Below are 16,901 nucleotides of genomic sequence, written 5' to 3'. Positions count from 1 at the left end.
TTCAAGGGTATAAAACAATAATTGGGCTAATTGAACAAAACTCCGCTTTAAATATAAATGCTTCAAAATGTTTTCCACTACCTGCCTGCTAATACTGAATAGCTTTTTATGGCCTTTCTCAAGTATCAGTGAACACTAGCAAGTTAATAATTCAAATTTTTCTTTTGTGTGAAATCACAGAAAAACAATCACATTCTTGATTTCATGTAAGTGAATGCTACATACTCACTCTGCATGTGTGAGTCAGAGTTTTTTTTATACCCATTTATTTTTATATTCCAGGAACCTTTACTTTAGATGTTCACTTTCTCATTTTCTGTGTTTCCTATAAAAATTCCCAAATGGAAGGTCAGTTGTGACTTTGTGAGTCGATGCTGATATTTCACATTTGATCTGTAGGTGAAAAAGTTCTTAGAAGTAGTTAAGCAGTTTTTTCCCAGTTAGGTGAAATGTAGGACCAGAGGTTAGACTCTGTTACCATATACACTCAATCCCATCAGTCCAGGAGTAACAATGGGGAGGTTGCAAGGGGAAAGCAGACAACTGGGGCTGACATCCAGTCCAGGCTCAGCTCGTGGACATCCCTGCCTCGGTTTTTGGCAGCAGACCACACAATGCACAGATGCAGTGATCAGAATGTAGGGTCAACATGACCTGATGATCATTGGCATTGGCAGGATGCTTCCTTCAGGAACAGGGACTGGGTCATGCACACTGAGCCATGTCCTTGGCTCCTCAGTGATCTTACAAGTCCTCCCTCTGTGATACAGATCACCTGTTTTAATAAAAACCCAAAACCTAGAAACACTTGTATTACACCCAAGGGTCTTCTTCAGTGTCTTTCTGAACTGTTGTAGGCACTGGTTGGTGATAAGACACTGGCCTTTCGCCTGATGGATGCAGAGATGTACACAAACATGAGTGTGCTCATGCCTCTGACGCCAGTTATTGATCGTGGGATACAGCTTCATAAAATGATTCGTCTCATTACTCATGCACTCGGAGGAGAGAGCTATCTGAACTTCATGGGTAAGTAATCTCAGGAAAAAGTCTCTCATTTTCTCATCTACAGAATGCATGGCAGGGAAGTAAAATGATCTGACATCATCTTATATCCACAGTATTTATCACAGTGCTGAAATTTGGAGCATAAGTGCTTTTATAGATTTATTACAAAAAGGTAATATGCGTTGTTTTTCTGTCTGTAAGATGTATGATAAGACAAGAAAATAAAATCAAGGTGGTTTCTAACTGCAAGAGAAATAACTTTTACAACTCAGACTAGTGCTTTAATTGTTGTTCTGCAAGTTTGTCAGGTGATGAGCAGTGGCTCACAGTTTGTATTTCATCTCTGTTCTTTTACTTCCTTAAATTTTTTAGGTTAACAATGAATTTACTGAATATAGCTCTGCTGATCTCAGTTATTAATTGCAGGAAGTAGTCTGGAATCAGTCGACCTATTTCATTGCTTCTTATTTCTTAATGAGGTAGGCAAGGACAAATCACAGACACAGGAGGCACATTCTGTTATCAAAGCACAGAAATTGTAAGAGTTAGTGGTACTTTCTTCTGGTCCATAAACTGTAAAATAAAACTGTTGCATTACTTCCTAAGCACAGTTTCCACACGAAACTGTTAGTCTAATTTAATCATCAAGTTACAGTTTCATTTAGTCATCTTAAATGTTGACTATTCTTAGCTTTATCCAAAATTCCAAAGCTATTTATGCTGTCTGTTCTTTGCCCCATTCATTCATTTAATTTCTTTGCAAAATAGTTCTTAATTTACAGTAAAAATGACAGTGGTCTGACAAGTTCTGTGTAGCATTTATGATGCTCATGGGGAACAAAAAGGCTGAAAGCCTGCTACAAAATCACATCTCAGTTTTCTGATACTGTAACACTTGAACATTATAGAAATTTTAGCTTAGGATTGTCTTCTACTTTTGTGGTTAAATGTTTTGTTATGTTTAGTTTAAGGGGACTGTTGGATGTATATTGTCTTTTTTCTATAATATGGTGTATTTAGCATCACGTTTTCTGATTCAAAACCTGGAGAACGTAAGAGACTGGATTTAAGTTTGCCTGTACTGGTGCATATTCTCTTTCTTTTTATTAGGAGAACACTCAGAAAATACTGTGTTGATTTTCCTAAAAAGAAGTGAAGCAATTTTGGTACAGAATAAACTAATTCAGTATATGCAATACTAGTAAAACTATTATTTCCAATAAAATGCAGGTGGTTTTTTGTTGTTGTTTTTTGATTTTATTTCCTACAGAGTGAAGAAGAGTTAATGAAATAAATACTTATTTATTGTGCAATCAGGCACCAAAATGTTCAAGGTATGAGGTGTATGCTTCCATTCAAACTAGTGATGCTACAATGGTTAAGGAAATAACCTCTAGCTAAACTGCAGGTGTCTTTGCTCCAGATTGACTTAGTAAGGTTAGAAATATAATCAGTAATGCAATGTGGCATGTTAAATCCAGTGTGTCAATGCTGGCTGATTGAGCAATTAATATTGGGTATCTCTGAGTACTGCAAATGGTTCAGTAACTACATTATAGTTTGCTATATGTAAAAGGTGAAAAGATTGTAATAACTGTTGGAGGAGAAAACATATAAATTCAGAATGCTGGCAGTCTGGTGGACTTAAAATGCATGTTGCAACATGCTAGCTAATTAAGCAAATACAGTGACAAATGAGTTCTTTAATTTGCAGGTTTGTCTGAATGCCAAAGGTAAGAAAGAGAAGCTTGCTGTAGGGTGGGGGAAGGAGTGGAAATCTTCTTTCACAACACCTGGAGATGGCATTCTGGGTGTCTCTGTGATCCCCTAGGTCCTTCCGTTAAGACTCTTACTTTTTTGTCTCTGAACAAAGGCTGCTTTCTGAATAGTTTGCTCACCTTAAGGAAAAGCAAACCTCATCTAAAAAATGTGTCTTGAGTGGAAATCTGTTCTCGAATATATTCTGGAATTTCTGTTTGAAGATCTGTAATAATATTTAAATTTAATTACACATATGTTGGAGCATCATTTGGGCTCCATACATGCAAGCAGGTTCCTGGTGACAGAAGCTGTGCATCAAACACTGATTGTGGCTTTCTCTTTCTCACTTTTCACACTGGATGGTTCTCTGTCCTTCTTACATATATCTCTTAAGAAACCACTGCAAAAATCCTGAAAGTTGTTATTTTTATTTTTCATGTTCCTGGATGTTTAATTTTCACTGGAGGCTTTTATTTTTCTTCCCACTTGCCCTTATCCCTGTATTGGCAATGAGTATTGTATGCAAACTTAAAAGTGAATAAGAAAGTTCTGTCATTTCAGCAAATTGGTTCCCTTGTTACAAAAACCTTTGGGAGCATTCTTTCCTCCAGTCTGTGTTTTAGTTTTATGTGCTGCTTTCCAGGTGATCTCTTGGGCTTCGTGTGTGCATCTGGCATGGAAGACTTGGCTGAAAAATAACAGTGATAAATGTCCTACAGCACTCTCTGGAAGGCCAGTTTGTTTCACAGTGATAGTAAAATAGTAGCAATTGTTTTGAAACTTCTGCTGTGACTAAAGTCTCTTCCTTCAGAGCAGGTAGAGAGCAAGAAACCCAATGTAGCTGTAGTTTGAGCAACCCAGCTCCTACTTTAGCCAGATTTTAATACTGAGACAGGCCAGTTACGAATCAGTTGTCACAGAATTTTAGGAAGTCATAAGAATTCCATGTTCTTCTGCACAATGCTTTACTTAGGAGCACGTGTGCTTCTTCAGGGGTTTCTTTCTTTACTGTTTTTCTATGAAGGCCTTGACATAGACGATGCACATTTGAATGTCTGAACTTTAATGATGCTTATAGGCTCAAACAGTTACAATGTGTGTATATTAAACAATGAAAGTAGTCTTTAATTGTAAATAATAATAAAAAACTCTCTCTTCTACTCAAGTATTTTTGTTTGTAGTTATAGTGATATTAAAATAGCATACACATCTAATTAATTTAAAAACAGAAAAGTATAAGCAAAAAGTATTTAGGGCCATAGATCTCTTCCCTCCCTAATTATCAGGATTTGAAAACAAATCCAAAATAAAAAACTTGTATTTGACTAAAATTCTTAATTTTCAATTTTAGTCCCCTACAAAATAACAAAAGGGCTTGAGATTAAGCATAATTCCTCAAGCACTAAACAAGGACTAATAGCAGTTGTTATGAGACTTCTAGAGTATTACAGGAATCATCTGGTCTCAGCCTGAAAATAAAGCAACCACTGTTGTTACCCAGCAATGTTTAACTTCAGTGTAGACTCACACATATTTCCTGAAAATAATACTTGAACTTAAAACCTGTTCTGTGTTTACATCCTTACATTTTCATTTTACTTCTTTTTTCATTCTGCCCCTGACAGCAAGCTGTAGACATTTTCTTTAATAATATTAATTAAAAACCTGAAGTAAAAACGGTGCAGCATAACTGACAATATAAGTAGGAATGTTACTTTAAACAGAATCTGAACTACTATTTTTTATTGCTACCTATTCTAGATGAAATAAGTATTGCATCAAGAACACAGATATTTAGCTTAAACCTAAGGGAGTTTGGTTCTCTTTGGCATGTTGCATTTTTACACTTTTTTCTGTTCACTTTATGTTTCTTACATCTGAGCACTAGTTACAGGGTGACCTTTGTGATCATCTAAAGAGTGGCCTTGGGAGAGCACATACTCTTCAACCTCACTCACTTCAGTCACCTCCTCTTGATAAGCAACCTTGAAGTACTCACTTGGAACAGACTGCAGCTTTAGGAGAGTTAGTTTAAAATCATCCTTCTTAATATGCTTGCCTAGGAGAGGTGACAAATGTGCTGCCAGTTCCAGCAAGTGCTTTAATTCCATGGCAGCCTGACAGAAAACAATTATGTTCACTTTAAAGTAGAGAACAAGGGTGTAATCTGAAATCTCACCTACAGTTTCTCAGACTTAGTGATAGCCCACCTACAACTTTGTTGCATAATACCCCATATGCAACCCCACTCACAACTTGGGTTGGGCAGTGGGAGTGGGAAGAATACAAATTTATCTCTTAGGCTTCATAAATCACTTTGACAGTCTCTTCTGCAAGGTCTAGAGGTGCAAACTGTTAATATTTATTCATTTAGAGTTGATTGAAGCAAGCTTCATTTCTACACTTGCTCAAAACACATTAGAGTGACTGGGAGAAAAACAATTAAAGAGAGAGATTGTCTCATAATTCAAAACTAAATCGCACACAGACCTGTCTTATCCCACCTCTCTTCACAAATTAAGTATGTCCAAATAATAGCAATCTGTTGTGCAGGTCAGTTGTCCATCCTCCTTGAAAGTGTAGGGAATAAAGCACTATACACATGTGTATGTTATTTAAATACAGAAATAAAATTGTGAGCAGCAACAATTTATATGTGGTGGTGCATCCATGTCCACATTATCACCTCTCAAGGCAAAAACCTTGAAACAGAAACCTTCATAGTCAGCAGCATCCTCAGAACTGTTTGAATACCAACACTTGTGGCAGCTGTGTTCATGGAGTGAAATCCAGGTAGGATTTTCTAGGACTGTAGAGGGAATAGTCTTAATTGAGGTAGCTGGCATTAATGGCACTTTGTTTTTCTCTTAGTTTGTACCCAGATCTGCTGGGTATGGGCTATGACTGCATTACCAGTGGAGAAGATATATGGTACATCAAGGCATTCTGACACTGTGCATCAGTTACAAGGTGTTGAGTTGTTTGTAAGGATGGGACTGCTGTTTTATTTATTTAATTTATCATTATGCTTAGTAGCATTATTTAACCATGGGATGCTGTTGCTGAAACCTCTGCTAGTGTCTAAAGCTTTCTTCCCAGGGCTCCATCTGTTGCCTTGCATATTATAGGATTTGTACAGCTCACAGTTCAGACTTGTGATATCTCCATTATCTATGTGTGAGTGCATGCAGCCTTGTATACTAATATAATACTTGATGTGCTGTGAGGGCTTGCTGAAGAATAATGAACAAAGTTGTGAAATTAATCTTTAAGTTATTAGAGTTGTAAGAGTTCTGTTTCTGTTTACCTTTATTTTTTCACTTCATTGTTGTTTTATTTGTTGTTTTGAAGAACACGGAAATAGGCCTCTATATATTATTTTATATAACTCTACACTGTATATTGCAACTGTACTATGTACTTTCAGCAAAGGTTTTTATAGGCTTTTCTCTTTTCAGTTGTTCAAAAATCTAGTTTATTACAGAAATTATGACAAACACATCATTATGAAAAGCTTCTTTCACACCTGGATTTCTGACTCTACAGGACATGGCTGTTATTCTCTCCTGTCATAGTTGTTATTTGGTATTTTTCTCTCTACTACTATAAGATTCAGAATTTCTTTGCAATTAGTTATTACTAAAATATTTACAGATGGCATTGATTAGTTCTACTTAGTTGTCTTTTATGGGAAACAATAATTAAAATTGGATCAAAAGACTAAATTATATTTTGCTTTCATTCTCTTGGCCTTAAGTTCAAATAAATTTAAAATCAACAGATTTACCTCACTTTTAGATTTTATTGCTTTCTTAATTCAGAATGTAAACACTGTAGTAAAAGCTCTTAAAAACGTCTTAGATTTCATAGAAGTTGTGCATATAAACACACAGTTTTGTACATAAGAATCTGTTTTGATTAAACATAAGACATTGTCCAAAATTAAGAGTTGAGTAAAAGACAGACTATTTTTGCTTGGTAGTATGAAACCATGGTAAGTTTTTTAGATTTGGTAATATATAGGAACATTTTTATATCTTCAAATGTAAATTTTTCTATCTACATGTGTGTAAACACTTCTTTGCATATGATTCATTGTTTAACCAATTAAACATGGCCATCTTACACTTCCTTTGTTGTGGTTAACTTTGATTCAGACAAAATGCTTTGAATATCTTCTGTTTATATACACTTGAAGTGCTCTAAGCTCTTACATAATACAGTGACTTAAAAAATTTCATAAACCCTGGCTCAGTCTGAGCAATTTGTTAATCATTAGTGCTTCACAAGAGCCTTCACATTATAAGGTATGTGAAATGCCTTTTTGAGATGATTTCCTCAGTCTTCTACTAATGCTCTGTGACCCAGGTTGAATGGCACAATGCAAAACTGAAAAGAAATGTAAAATATTTTCAGATTTCAAGTAAATATTAAGTAAATCTATAGATAAAAGTGAAGTCCAGCATTCAGGTCTCCATTATAATTTACCTTATTGAGAGAGAGTAGACTTTTTTGGGGGTGTTTCTCTGTTGTACTTCTTCAATAAGTACATGTAATAACATACAGTTTTCCTGCAGAACTTGGCCTCTGCCATGTCAGAGAGCAGATGAGTAAAGTTGATTTCTGAGTTTATCAGTGACACTAATGAACTGCTTACTGCAGGAGTCATTCATTTCTTGGATGCCAGGTGTCTACAGAAGTGGTCTGCCTGGTAAAAACTAAATCTGTGCAAGAACTTTGAGTTCTAAGAACAGGAAAAAAGGGTAAGCATGCCCATTCAAGCAAGGGTAACTACAGTGTGGATGTTAAAGCTTTTGTCTTTTCTCCTTGTTGCTCACTGTGTTACATGCAATTTTGATGCTGATAATTTATCAGTACTTGTTTTAAGCTACTTATTTGAAACCCCCAATGCTGAAAAGAAGCAGCAGCAGCCTCTTACCACACCCAGCTGTGTTTTGCTTCTACTTTTTGCAGTTTGTCTGTACTCACTAGTCTGGAAAAGGCTGAGAGAAAAATGGATCTATATTCTCCAAAGCCATCTACCAAAGAGCAAAAAATTTCTTCCTGATTATACATCATAGGTTGGCTTTTAAAGAGGTAGAGAAAGGTGATCCAAATCAAGTCATCTAGCAACATCAGGCTCTAGTGAGCTGATGCAGGAGCATGCAAAGGGCCTTCCTTTGGTGACACATTGCTCTTTCTCAGACTGCTTTCTCTGGGCAGTGCAGAGCCAAATAGAATTAAATCCCAGGTGTTACTCAGTAAGGAATTGTTGGTTTGAGACACGACTGCGCAGGTGACATTTTGTATTTGTAAAGTCTGAATAATAGATCCTTAGGCATATATTCCAATTTGGATTTTAATGCATGCAGTTGAGATAATTTGAAATGAGTTCATCTCAGAAGTGTCATTAATTCCCCAAATCAATGTAGCTTAAGCTGAGATAACACTTTATGATGACATTGGAATAAAAAAAAGACGCCTTTACATGTTCAAGAGCTTATTTTCACAAGATGTTATTAGCTTAGAATCTTCTCATTGTCCTAATTTTTTGAGGCCATCAATCCAACAAACACAGAGGAATTTGCTCAGAGGAATTCAAAATAAGATTTTGAACCACATTGTAGTTAAATTTGCATTAATTTTTAAGAGACAAGGTATTTTTTATTTCTCCTGAGAAGTGGTAAAGTCTGCAGAGCAAAGGATATTAGCAGAAGAACATCTTTTATAAATGTTGACCTGTTCTGTCTTTTGAGATCTTCAATCTGAAATTCCATAGATTTGTAGAATGTTTTAGGTTGGAAGGGAAACAACCAAAAGATCATCTTAAACATCATTAAGTCCCAAGCATCCTGTCACAGGTGACACTTTCCACTAGACCAGGTTGGTCAGAGCCCCATCCAGCTTGGCCTTGGATAATTCCAGGGATGGAGCATCCACAAGTTCTCTGGTAAACTTCTGCATTTTCACCACCCACACAGCAAAAAATTTCTTCCTACTGTCTGATCTAAGTACTGGTAGAATTTATAGTGGGGTAAATTAGAAAGGGAGTTTATAAACACAATACAATTGCTTTTGGCTGAAAAGAAATTGAATTTTTTTTGAGGGAGATTGTTTTTGGGATTTTGTTAGATTATTTTTTTTTTTCCAATAGTACAGGTACCTTTTGAGTTGGGATGCCTTGTTGAATATAAACCACTACTTCTTCAGTAGTAGTAATGTTTTACATTATGTAATGTGCTACATTAAAATGCAGGGCAGGAGGAGGAGTAACAGGACGAGTGACTAATGTCTCAAGGAAAACAGGATTATTCACAAAGCCAAAAGTACCAGCGCAGTCTTCTTACAGCCAGAAGCTTAGAACTTTTACTCAGTTGGGATAAGTATTCAGATCTTTTTGTGAAATTCAGAGCAAGTTCTGCAAGCAAGGTATTTTAATAGAATATCTTCTCAAGTGGCATTTTTAGAGAGATTTTTCAAAAGCAATCTAATAATCCACTCACTCTTGATTTAAGAGTCAATCTGTAGGCTATGAAACAGCTCCCTTAAGCTTCTCATATTTTTGTTAATCCAGCTAACTGTTAATACAAAATACTGCAGGAAAGCCTGGATCATCCGGCTGGTTGTGTCATAGGTCAGCTCTTTGTGCAGCTTCAGTTTACAACCTTTATCTTCATAATGGAGAAATGTGTGGTCTTATTTCAAAATATTAATGGGCAAAAAAAGGATATCTGATGGAAAACATTAACCTGTGTTAACATACGCTGTTGGACTGGCAGCATGCTTTTCCACAATTTATCTTGCACTCCTAAAAACAAACAAAAAACTTGGTTCAAGCTGAGCTGTTCTTGTTTGTTTATTTTCATGATTGGTTATTTATTGTAGTTCCTTGTGCCTGCCACCATTTTAGCAAGTCATGAATTGTGCATGATATTGCTTAAAGGGAAAAGTGCAGAAGTCTGAGCATGGGTGGACTCCCATAACTCACATTTTTCTTTCATCTAAGCTGACATAAGCCAAGTGCTAGTTATTTATAGATACCAAAATACTATGTGAATGTATATTCTATATTCCATAAGTTTTCACTTGTGTTACTATGTTTTTTTTCTCCTTGTTTAGTATTTAGCTGTAGTTAAACAGCTGTTATGTATTTCTTCTTAAATATATGAATAGTTACTTCTTTAAAACTCTTTTTCAATACATTTTGTTTAGCATGGAGAAAAGGAGGCTCAGAGGTGACTTTATCACACTCTATAACCACCCGAGAGGAGGTTGTAGCCAGTGGGGGTAGGTCTCTTCTGCCAGGTAACAAGTGATAGGATAAGAAGAAATCATGTCAAGTTATGCCAGTGGAAATTTGGAATGAGTATTAGGAAGTTTGTTTACTGAAAGACAGTGGAACAGGCTGCCCAGGGAAGTGGTGGAGTCACCATCCCTGGAGGTGCTTACCAGATGTGGCTCTTGGGGATATGGTTTAGTGGTGGGCTTTGCAGCCAGTCATAATGATTTTATGACTATGCAAAGCCCACAGGCTGATAATCATGCCAGAGTATTGACATATTAATTTCAATAGATGAAAGAAATCTTGCCTTATTTGTGCAGATCTCCTCAGCATGTGAAATTTATTGTTCTGTTTGGAGAGAGGGAAAAATATCAGAAAGAAAAATCAATATTGTACTAAGCTTGTTACAGTTCTGTCTGTGACTAGTCTTAGAAATATAGTAAGCTATGTATTAATATCCTGCTTTCCTACTTATGTGTTGGAAAGGTGTGTCCTAATTAAATATGAAGCAGGGAGTATCTTCATTTAAAATAGTTTTAATTTTTCAGAGTTCAGCCTAGACATAATTGAAGTTTCCAGGGAAATTGTTGAAGTCCCTTTTTGTATTTACTAGTTGCCTTAATATTTATAGGCCAGAAGGGCTGTTTTTATTTCCTGTCTGGAAGGCTATTGCTTGGTTTGTACACTACACATAAGAATACAGAACTAAATCCATTGCTTGCCTCTGGAAACTGAAATACAGGAAGGGGCTTGTAGAATTTAATAAAATTTATCTTAATAAAGGTACTGTGTACACATCATAGTCTCTCAGTAAGTTTTTTGATTTGTATTTTTTTTCATTTCCCAGTTCGTAAAGGGATGATGTGATTCATGTTTGGGATACCATGAGGCTGGGCTCAGGGACATGAGAAGTTTTTGCCAGGCTCCTGTTAGGGCCCTGTCTCTTTTCTTCCCTCCTGCTGTTACCATGATGTATCAGGTTTTCAAAGGATATGTTGTTTTTTGACAATAGAATGTTCCCATTAAGATATAAATAAGAAAACAAGTACTGAAATAAGCTACCACCATAATGTGGCTGTGTTAAAGGAATGAAATGAAACAAAACAAAATCAGTAATGACATTGGAAAATATTTTTTTTGCAGATAAAGGTGTAATTTTACTTGTTTCAGAGGATTCTTCTCCCCTTTTTTTAATAGATGATCTGTGTAAAGCATTTATCACTTGAGCAAGTTTACTTTTTTTAAAGAAAAGAAACCCACAAAGGAATGAAAAATCATTACTGAGAAATTTCGTATGTCCAATTCAAAATGTCTTTGTGCAAGTAATCTCTAATGGTTTCTTGTATGTGTTTTGTGTTTTGCTTTTGTCATTTTGAATTTCCATACAGCATTGCTGGAGGGGGAGAGGAGAAATCATCGTAATGTTTGTGCATATTTGGCTTTCCTCAAACAGTTGTAACAACACTTTTCAGACATAGAAGCAGGTTTGGGCTTTTTTTTTTGAGATCAAAGTTTACTTTTTCCCTTGGCAAGGATGTTTTGTCTTCAAGGCACAAAAAGCATTATATGCAGTATATTTTCATGTTGGTCCCCTAAAAAAACTGCATATCTTCTTTGTGTACAGTGCACTGACAACATGAAGTGTAGTACTTCAAATGCATTCATATTTCAGTGAATTGAAACACTCCTTTTGGAAATAATATTTTTTAAAACTGAATGCATGCATACAGAATTAATTCCAGCAGTTATGTGAAACTTTGGGGTAGGGAAAGGAACAATTCATATGAACATATGTTTTTACTAAAAAGTTGATCAAGGGAAAAACTTAGAAGTGGCTACCTAAATGAGATGGAAATAAATATCTCTGAACTAGTGTACAAACTAATAAAAACAAACTGAAACGCAACTTTTATTTCAACTGAAAAACAAATTCAAATTTTATCATGATTTAAGCAGAGATAATGTAATCTGGGAATAGTTTCTGCTCTGATTCTCTTTTATCAGTATAAATTTATTTTCTCTCCATTAACTTGGTGTCAGAGAAAAAATCTAAAATTATTAGCTAGTCATGTCTTGAAGGGCTTACAGCTTTGTTATGCCTCTAGCTGTTTCAGGTCTTGGTGCTAATTTAAATGTGTTTTGAGTGTAGGATGAATACTGTCATGTTTGCCTCTGTGTATATAGCAAATTGTTGAATTTCAAAGCCAGGAGGGTTAACTGTCCTCTGCAAATAAAGAGGCATGAGATAGTGGAATGAACAGAGAGGATGGCTCATGGTGCATCTGTTTTTCTTAGATGTTAAATCTCAAAGGTTCACAGTTCTAGACCATTCTTTTACAACTATTTACTTGTTTCCTAACCTCTTTTGAACAAAGTTATTTGAAAAAAAAAAAATCTTGTGTGAAGACAGATAACCAGTGTGACTTCATGAACCTTCCCTTCTCATGGGAATTACTCTGGGCAAAGGTTAGCATTCTTGTCTATAAAGACATTTGTTCAGAGTCATCCCTTTCTCAGTTGCCACTGGAACACATCATCCAGAATTCAGCTTTTCCTCCCACCTGCACCACAGAGACAGGAAAAGCACTGGATCACTTTCCAGCGATATACCCCATGTTAGATTTCTTAATGTATGGATTGATATGTGTCTGGAGTTACCTATGGAATGTGCCCATCATCAGGAAATGGAGTGTGTTAGTGGGGCTTGGATTTCCCAGCAATTTGAAAAATTTTCTGTACTAAACCCTGAAAATTGTAAGACCAAATAAAAAATTGGCAGAAGCTCTGCCTGATGATACTCTGAGTACCTCTTAAAATCTCTTTATCATATGACCTGTTATTAGGGAGCAAATGTCCATAATCTTTCCTCTAGTCTTTCTGGCTGTGGTGAGAATGATTACCTGAAGGAAGGGAAGTGGAATCATGCCACTTAAGTCAGGGCATACAATATGGTTCTTCTGATGCCTCTTAAAGCTGGTTTTTAAGGCAAGTCCTCTTGAGAAGTACAAGGGAAGGAGATTGTGAAGGAGTAACTAAACATGCAGAAAGGGCTTTTTTGGCTGCAACTGCTTTTTGAAAGGCTGTGATTACAATCTAGTTTCTTTCTGTATTATATTTTAAATTTCAACAGACAACTCTTCTCTCAATATCATGAGATTTATTTTTTCCTGTCTCCTTACATAACAGAAACAACAATGACAAGAAACAAACAACAAAAGGAAATAACAACAAAACAAAAAAAAAAGACTAACACCTTCCTGGATAACTGCTGTTTCTATAGATTTTGGTGACTATTTTAAAATTCACTTGCTGCTTGCAGCGAAGGTGCCATCAGTATCAATTCCTTAAAGTCCCTTTTTTATAGGAGCAATGGTTTTGCTTCATCTTTCAAAACTGTTGCCTGCTATCTAAATTTTTTTCCCTCTTCTTTATTTTATTTTTTTTTTCCTTTTTTCCCACTTCTCAGTTGTGATGACACTGGTTAGTGTATAGGTGAGTCAAGAATATTCTTTCCATTATGAATCCAGTCCATTTGGCCATCAGGATACTTGTAAGGGTCTGCACTGTAGTTGCAGTCTCCACATGCCCACTCACACTAGAAGACCAGCAATTATTCTGGTATAACTAATTCTACTGGTATGTACCAGAATAACTGGTATTCTGGTATAACTAATTCTAGATTAGTATTAGGAGGTGATGCTCTTCAGAGGCTGGTTCTTAATTACAGCCTTTCTTTATCCTCTTCTGGTCTTGTAAACAGTTCTAAAAGAATTTTAATAATATATGAGCATTATATTGCTATGCTATTTTAATTTTTCTTTTTGTTCTTATACTCTGAGATATGACTAAAGATGGCTCAAGGATCAGGTTTAAGATGCTTAAAAAACAAATTTTGTGACACTTCCTTTCATATAAAATGTGCATGCATAACATCCACATGAAGTAGTTGCAAATCTATGCTGCATTTTAAAATATGATGCAGTGAGCATTCCAAGAATAAGTATTTTTGTGGAAGCAGCACATCTCAATGATTCTAAATGAATCCTGATTTTTAACATTCTTCAGGTGTAGTCTGATAGACTCATTGTATATTGCAAAAAGTTCAGAATATCTTTTGAAAACTGCATGAGATTTGCTCCTTAGTCTATCTAGTAAGCGGGAGAGGGAAGACCAGGGCAATTAGTGCCTTGAACAGGTCAGAATTACATCAGAGGTTTCTCTCATGAATATACCCCTTCTGTTCACCTTCATTAATAGATCTCATTTACAGGCAAGGCATTTCAATTTAAACCATGCATTTTCTGTTCAAGAACAGTTGACTTTAATATGCAGACTCACAATCGTAAGTAGTTTAATTGATTATCAGGCAAATGAGACTCATTTTGAAACCTGCCCTTTTTGTAGCATGACAAAATATCAGAGACCTTTACTCCTGATCTCTAACCGTTCTTTCTGAAAAAAGACTTAAACTTGAAAACTTCAATACCCGTTTCCACAAAGAAAACAAAACCAAAACAACAAACAAAAGCCCCACCAACAATGCAAATATATTCTTGCCTTAGACATCCTCGTTATGATTGACTCTAAAGAGCAGAAATCCTGCAACAGATAATGCTATCACCATAAAAATACTATGCTAGGATTTTTGAAATGTGCTAAAACCAATAAACATGACTTAGAAAAATTGCTTTCAAGAGTGGTTAGTCTTACATAAACTACTTTAGTCTTACATAAACTACTTTTCGTCTTTCATTTTTTTATGTAAGGGTATCTTAAAAAAAAATAAAAAATCCCCCACAAAACAAAAACAAAAAAAAGCCCCAAACTGTGAAGCTAACAATGCACAAGTTGAAAGGGGGGGAACAAAATACTCTAAAACAATGGACGTAAAAGGGACATTCTTCTGACGTACACATAAATTATGTTTATACCAACATAAATATTTTCCATCTTCTGAGGATACTGCTTTTGCAACACATAGCAAAGCAGCAGTTTTGTTCTTTCAGTGTATTTCAAAGCTAATTTTCTTCCCAGATCAAGAGTCAAATTATTGTGAGCGGAAAAATCAGGGAATTATTTCCACTTGATAGAGTTTAAACTGGTTATGGTACTTCATTAATCTATTTATTTACTAATAAGTAAAAGGCAAATGAATCAAAATGTAAATGTACTGCTTAATTTGGCATAGGCCTAATGAGAATTTGTAACAACTGAGGCTTCCTCTTTTCTCCTCAGGTTGCACAAAATATTTGACAAGGTTTGACAAATATTTGACACACTTTGACAAGGTTTTTGGCAGACTTGTAATTCCCTAGCTTAAATAGTTAATTTTTACTCCAGGTATTGTGATTCTTCTCTAACCATTCTTCTTTAATATGTCTGAACTCCTGTTAGATGTTTATTTGAGCAGCCCCATGTTTTACCTTGAATTATTAGCTAAAAATTCCTTCCAAAACCCAGCAATCATACTGTGATGGAAATGCCAAGAAGCAATGTGTAATGCTGTGTTGTGTTCCCTACGGGGGTTGGTGGTTTTGGTTTGTCTTTAAATAGGGCTAGAAAACACCAAACCAACATTTGTATTGGCTGCTCCATGTAGCTATCATCACTCTTTCCCAAGATAATATCTTATGAAGAGTTACTTTTACAGCTCTTGCCATGTATTGATTTCACAAAAGGCTTTAGTATGAGCATTTGAAAGTAGCAGGATAAGAAGATTGGTTTTACTTGTTGCCCACACTCAAAGTTCTTTCTCTACACATTCAATTCTTTTCGTGAGTCTCCCTATAACATTTACTTTAAAACTGTAGAAAAATTGATTATTTAGCTGTTATGTCTTCTCTGAGGACTATTTTAAACTATTAATGAAGTGAGTCTCGAAATGTGGATTTTGTATTTATATTTTTCCCAGCATGGTTGAGTTTTACAGATGGCTCATATTCATTCATCCTGCAGCAGTAGCCCTGAAGCCAAAGGAATAGTTGGCCAATCTTTTCCAGTGTCAGTCCTTGGCATTTATTTTCATCTGTTACGTAATGAAACCCAAACCAACACCGAAAATCCCCCACAAAACCAAATTGCAAAGAAAAAAACCTAAAGCCTTAACTTGATATGACCTTGAATCCTCAGTGCATGATTATTTAGCATCAGTCTCGTAGATTCTTTTGCTGTGAGGTAGAAGTACAATAAAAATTTGAATGTCTTCCTGCTAAGTAGTGAAATTGAAGTAATTATAGAAAGAAAATGCACTGCTGAGCAGTGGGAAGGTTGGATTTTGCCAGGGCTGTGCTTTTTTATCAGCTCACTAAAGCAAGTGTATTTCTTGAAACACATTGTTTGAGGACACTCTGTAAGAGAAACCTGACTTTAAATTGCTCACAGCTCTTTTCGTTTAGGAAGACGTTTTGTATTGTGAGACATTGCTAATACACAATTCTGGATCACAATATTTGCTTTTCTCCTTAATGATGGATTTGGGTTTACTGACCAAGCACTACACACATTATGCTAGAGTGGTGCTGTCAAACTCCATAATAATTGAACAATTGGAAATTATATCTGTATATTCCCAATCTTAATTCTATCTTCTAATGAAATACTGTTCAGAAAATGATGGTCAAAAACCTCTTTGATGCATGTTGCCATGATGTTTAATTGCTGAACTGGGACCTGAAAGAATTTCAGTGTAAAAAGTTTATCTAATATGATGTGTGGCTAATTTCAGAATAATTTCACTATTTTTTAACTTTTTAGTGTGGTAAAATTCTCTAACATTGAAGATTTTCTGCATGAGAATTCTATAAGTTGATATTAAAATTTGAACCCCTTTCTTTCTATAAACTCTTGAGAG

At 35.5% G+C, this 16,901-nt stretch overlaps 1 protein-coding gene across 1 annotated transcript in view; it reads left to right on the top strand.

Annotated features, from left to right (window-relative positions):
• The window catches only part of GBE1 (1,4-alpha-glucan branching enzyme 1), a 137,626-nt gene that overhangs the window by 94,758 nt on the left and 25,967 nt on the right, over nucleotides 1-16,901 (top strand). The window contains exon 12 of the mRNA XM_014253563.2: nucleotides 858-1,029. Coding sequence (XP_014109038.2) covers nucleotides 858-1,029 — 172 coding nt within the window. The remainder of the gene's footprint in view (nucleotides 1-857; nucleotides 1,030-16,901) is intronic.

Source organism: Pseudopodoces humilis, chromosome 2 (genome assembly GCF_049639895.1).
Source record: "Pseudopodoces humilis isolate 2021_Gansu_Grassland_sample_001 chromosome 2, ASM4963989v1, whole genome shotgun sequence".
Lineage (NCBI taxonomy): Eukaryota > Metazoa > Chordata > Aves > Passeriformes > Paridae > Pseudopodoces > Pseudopodoces humilis.
Note: the sequence above shows the minus strand (reverse complement) of the source record. Positions and strands in the feature narration are given on the sequence as shown.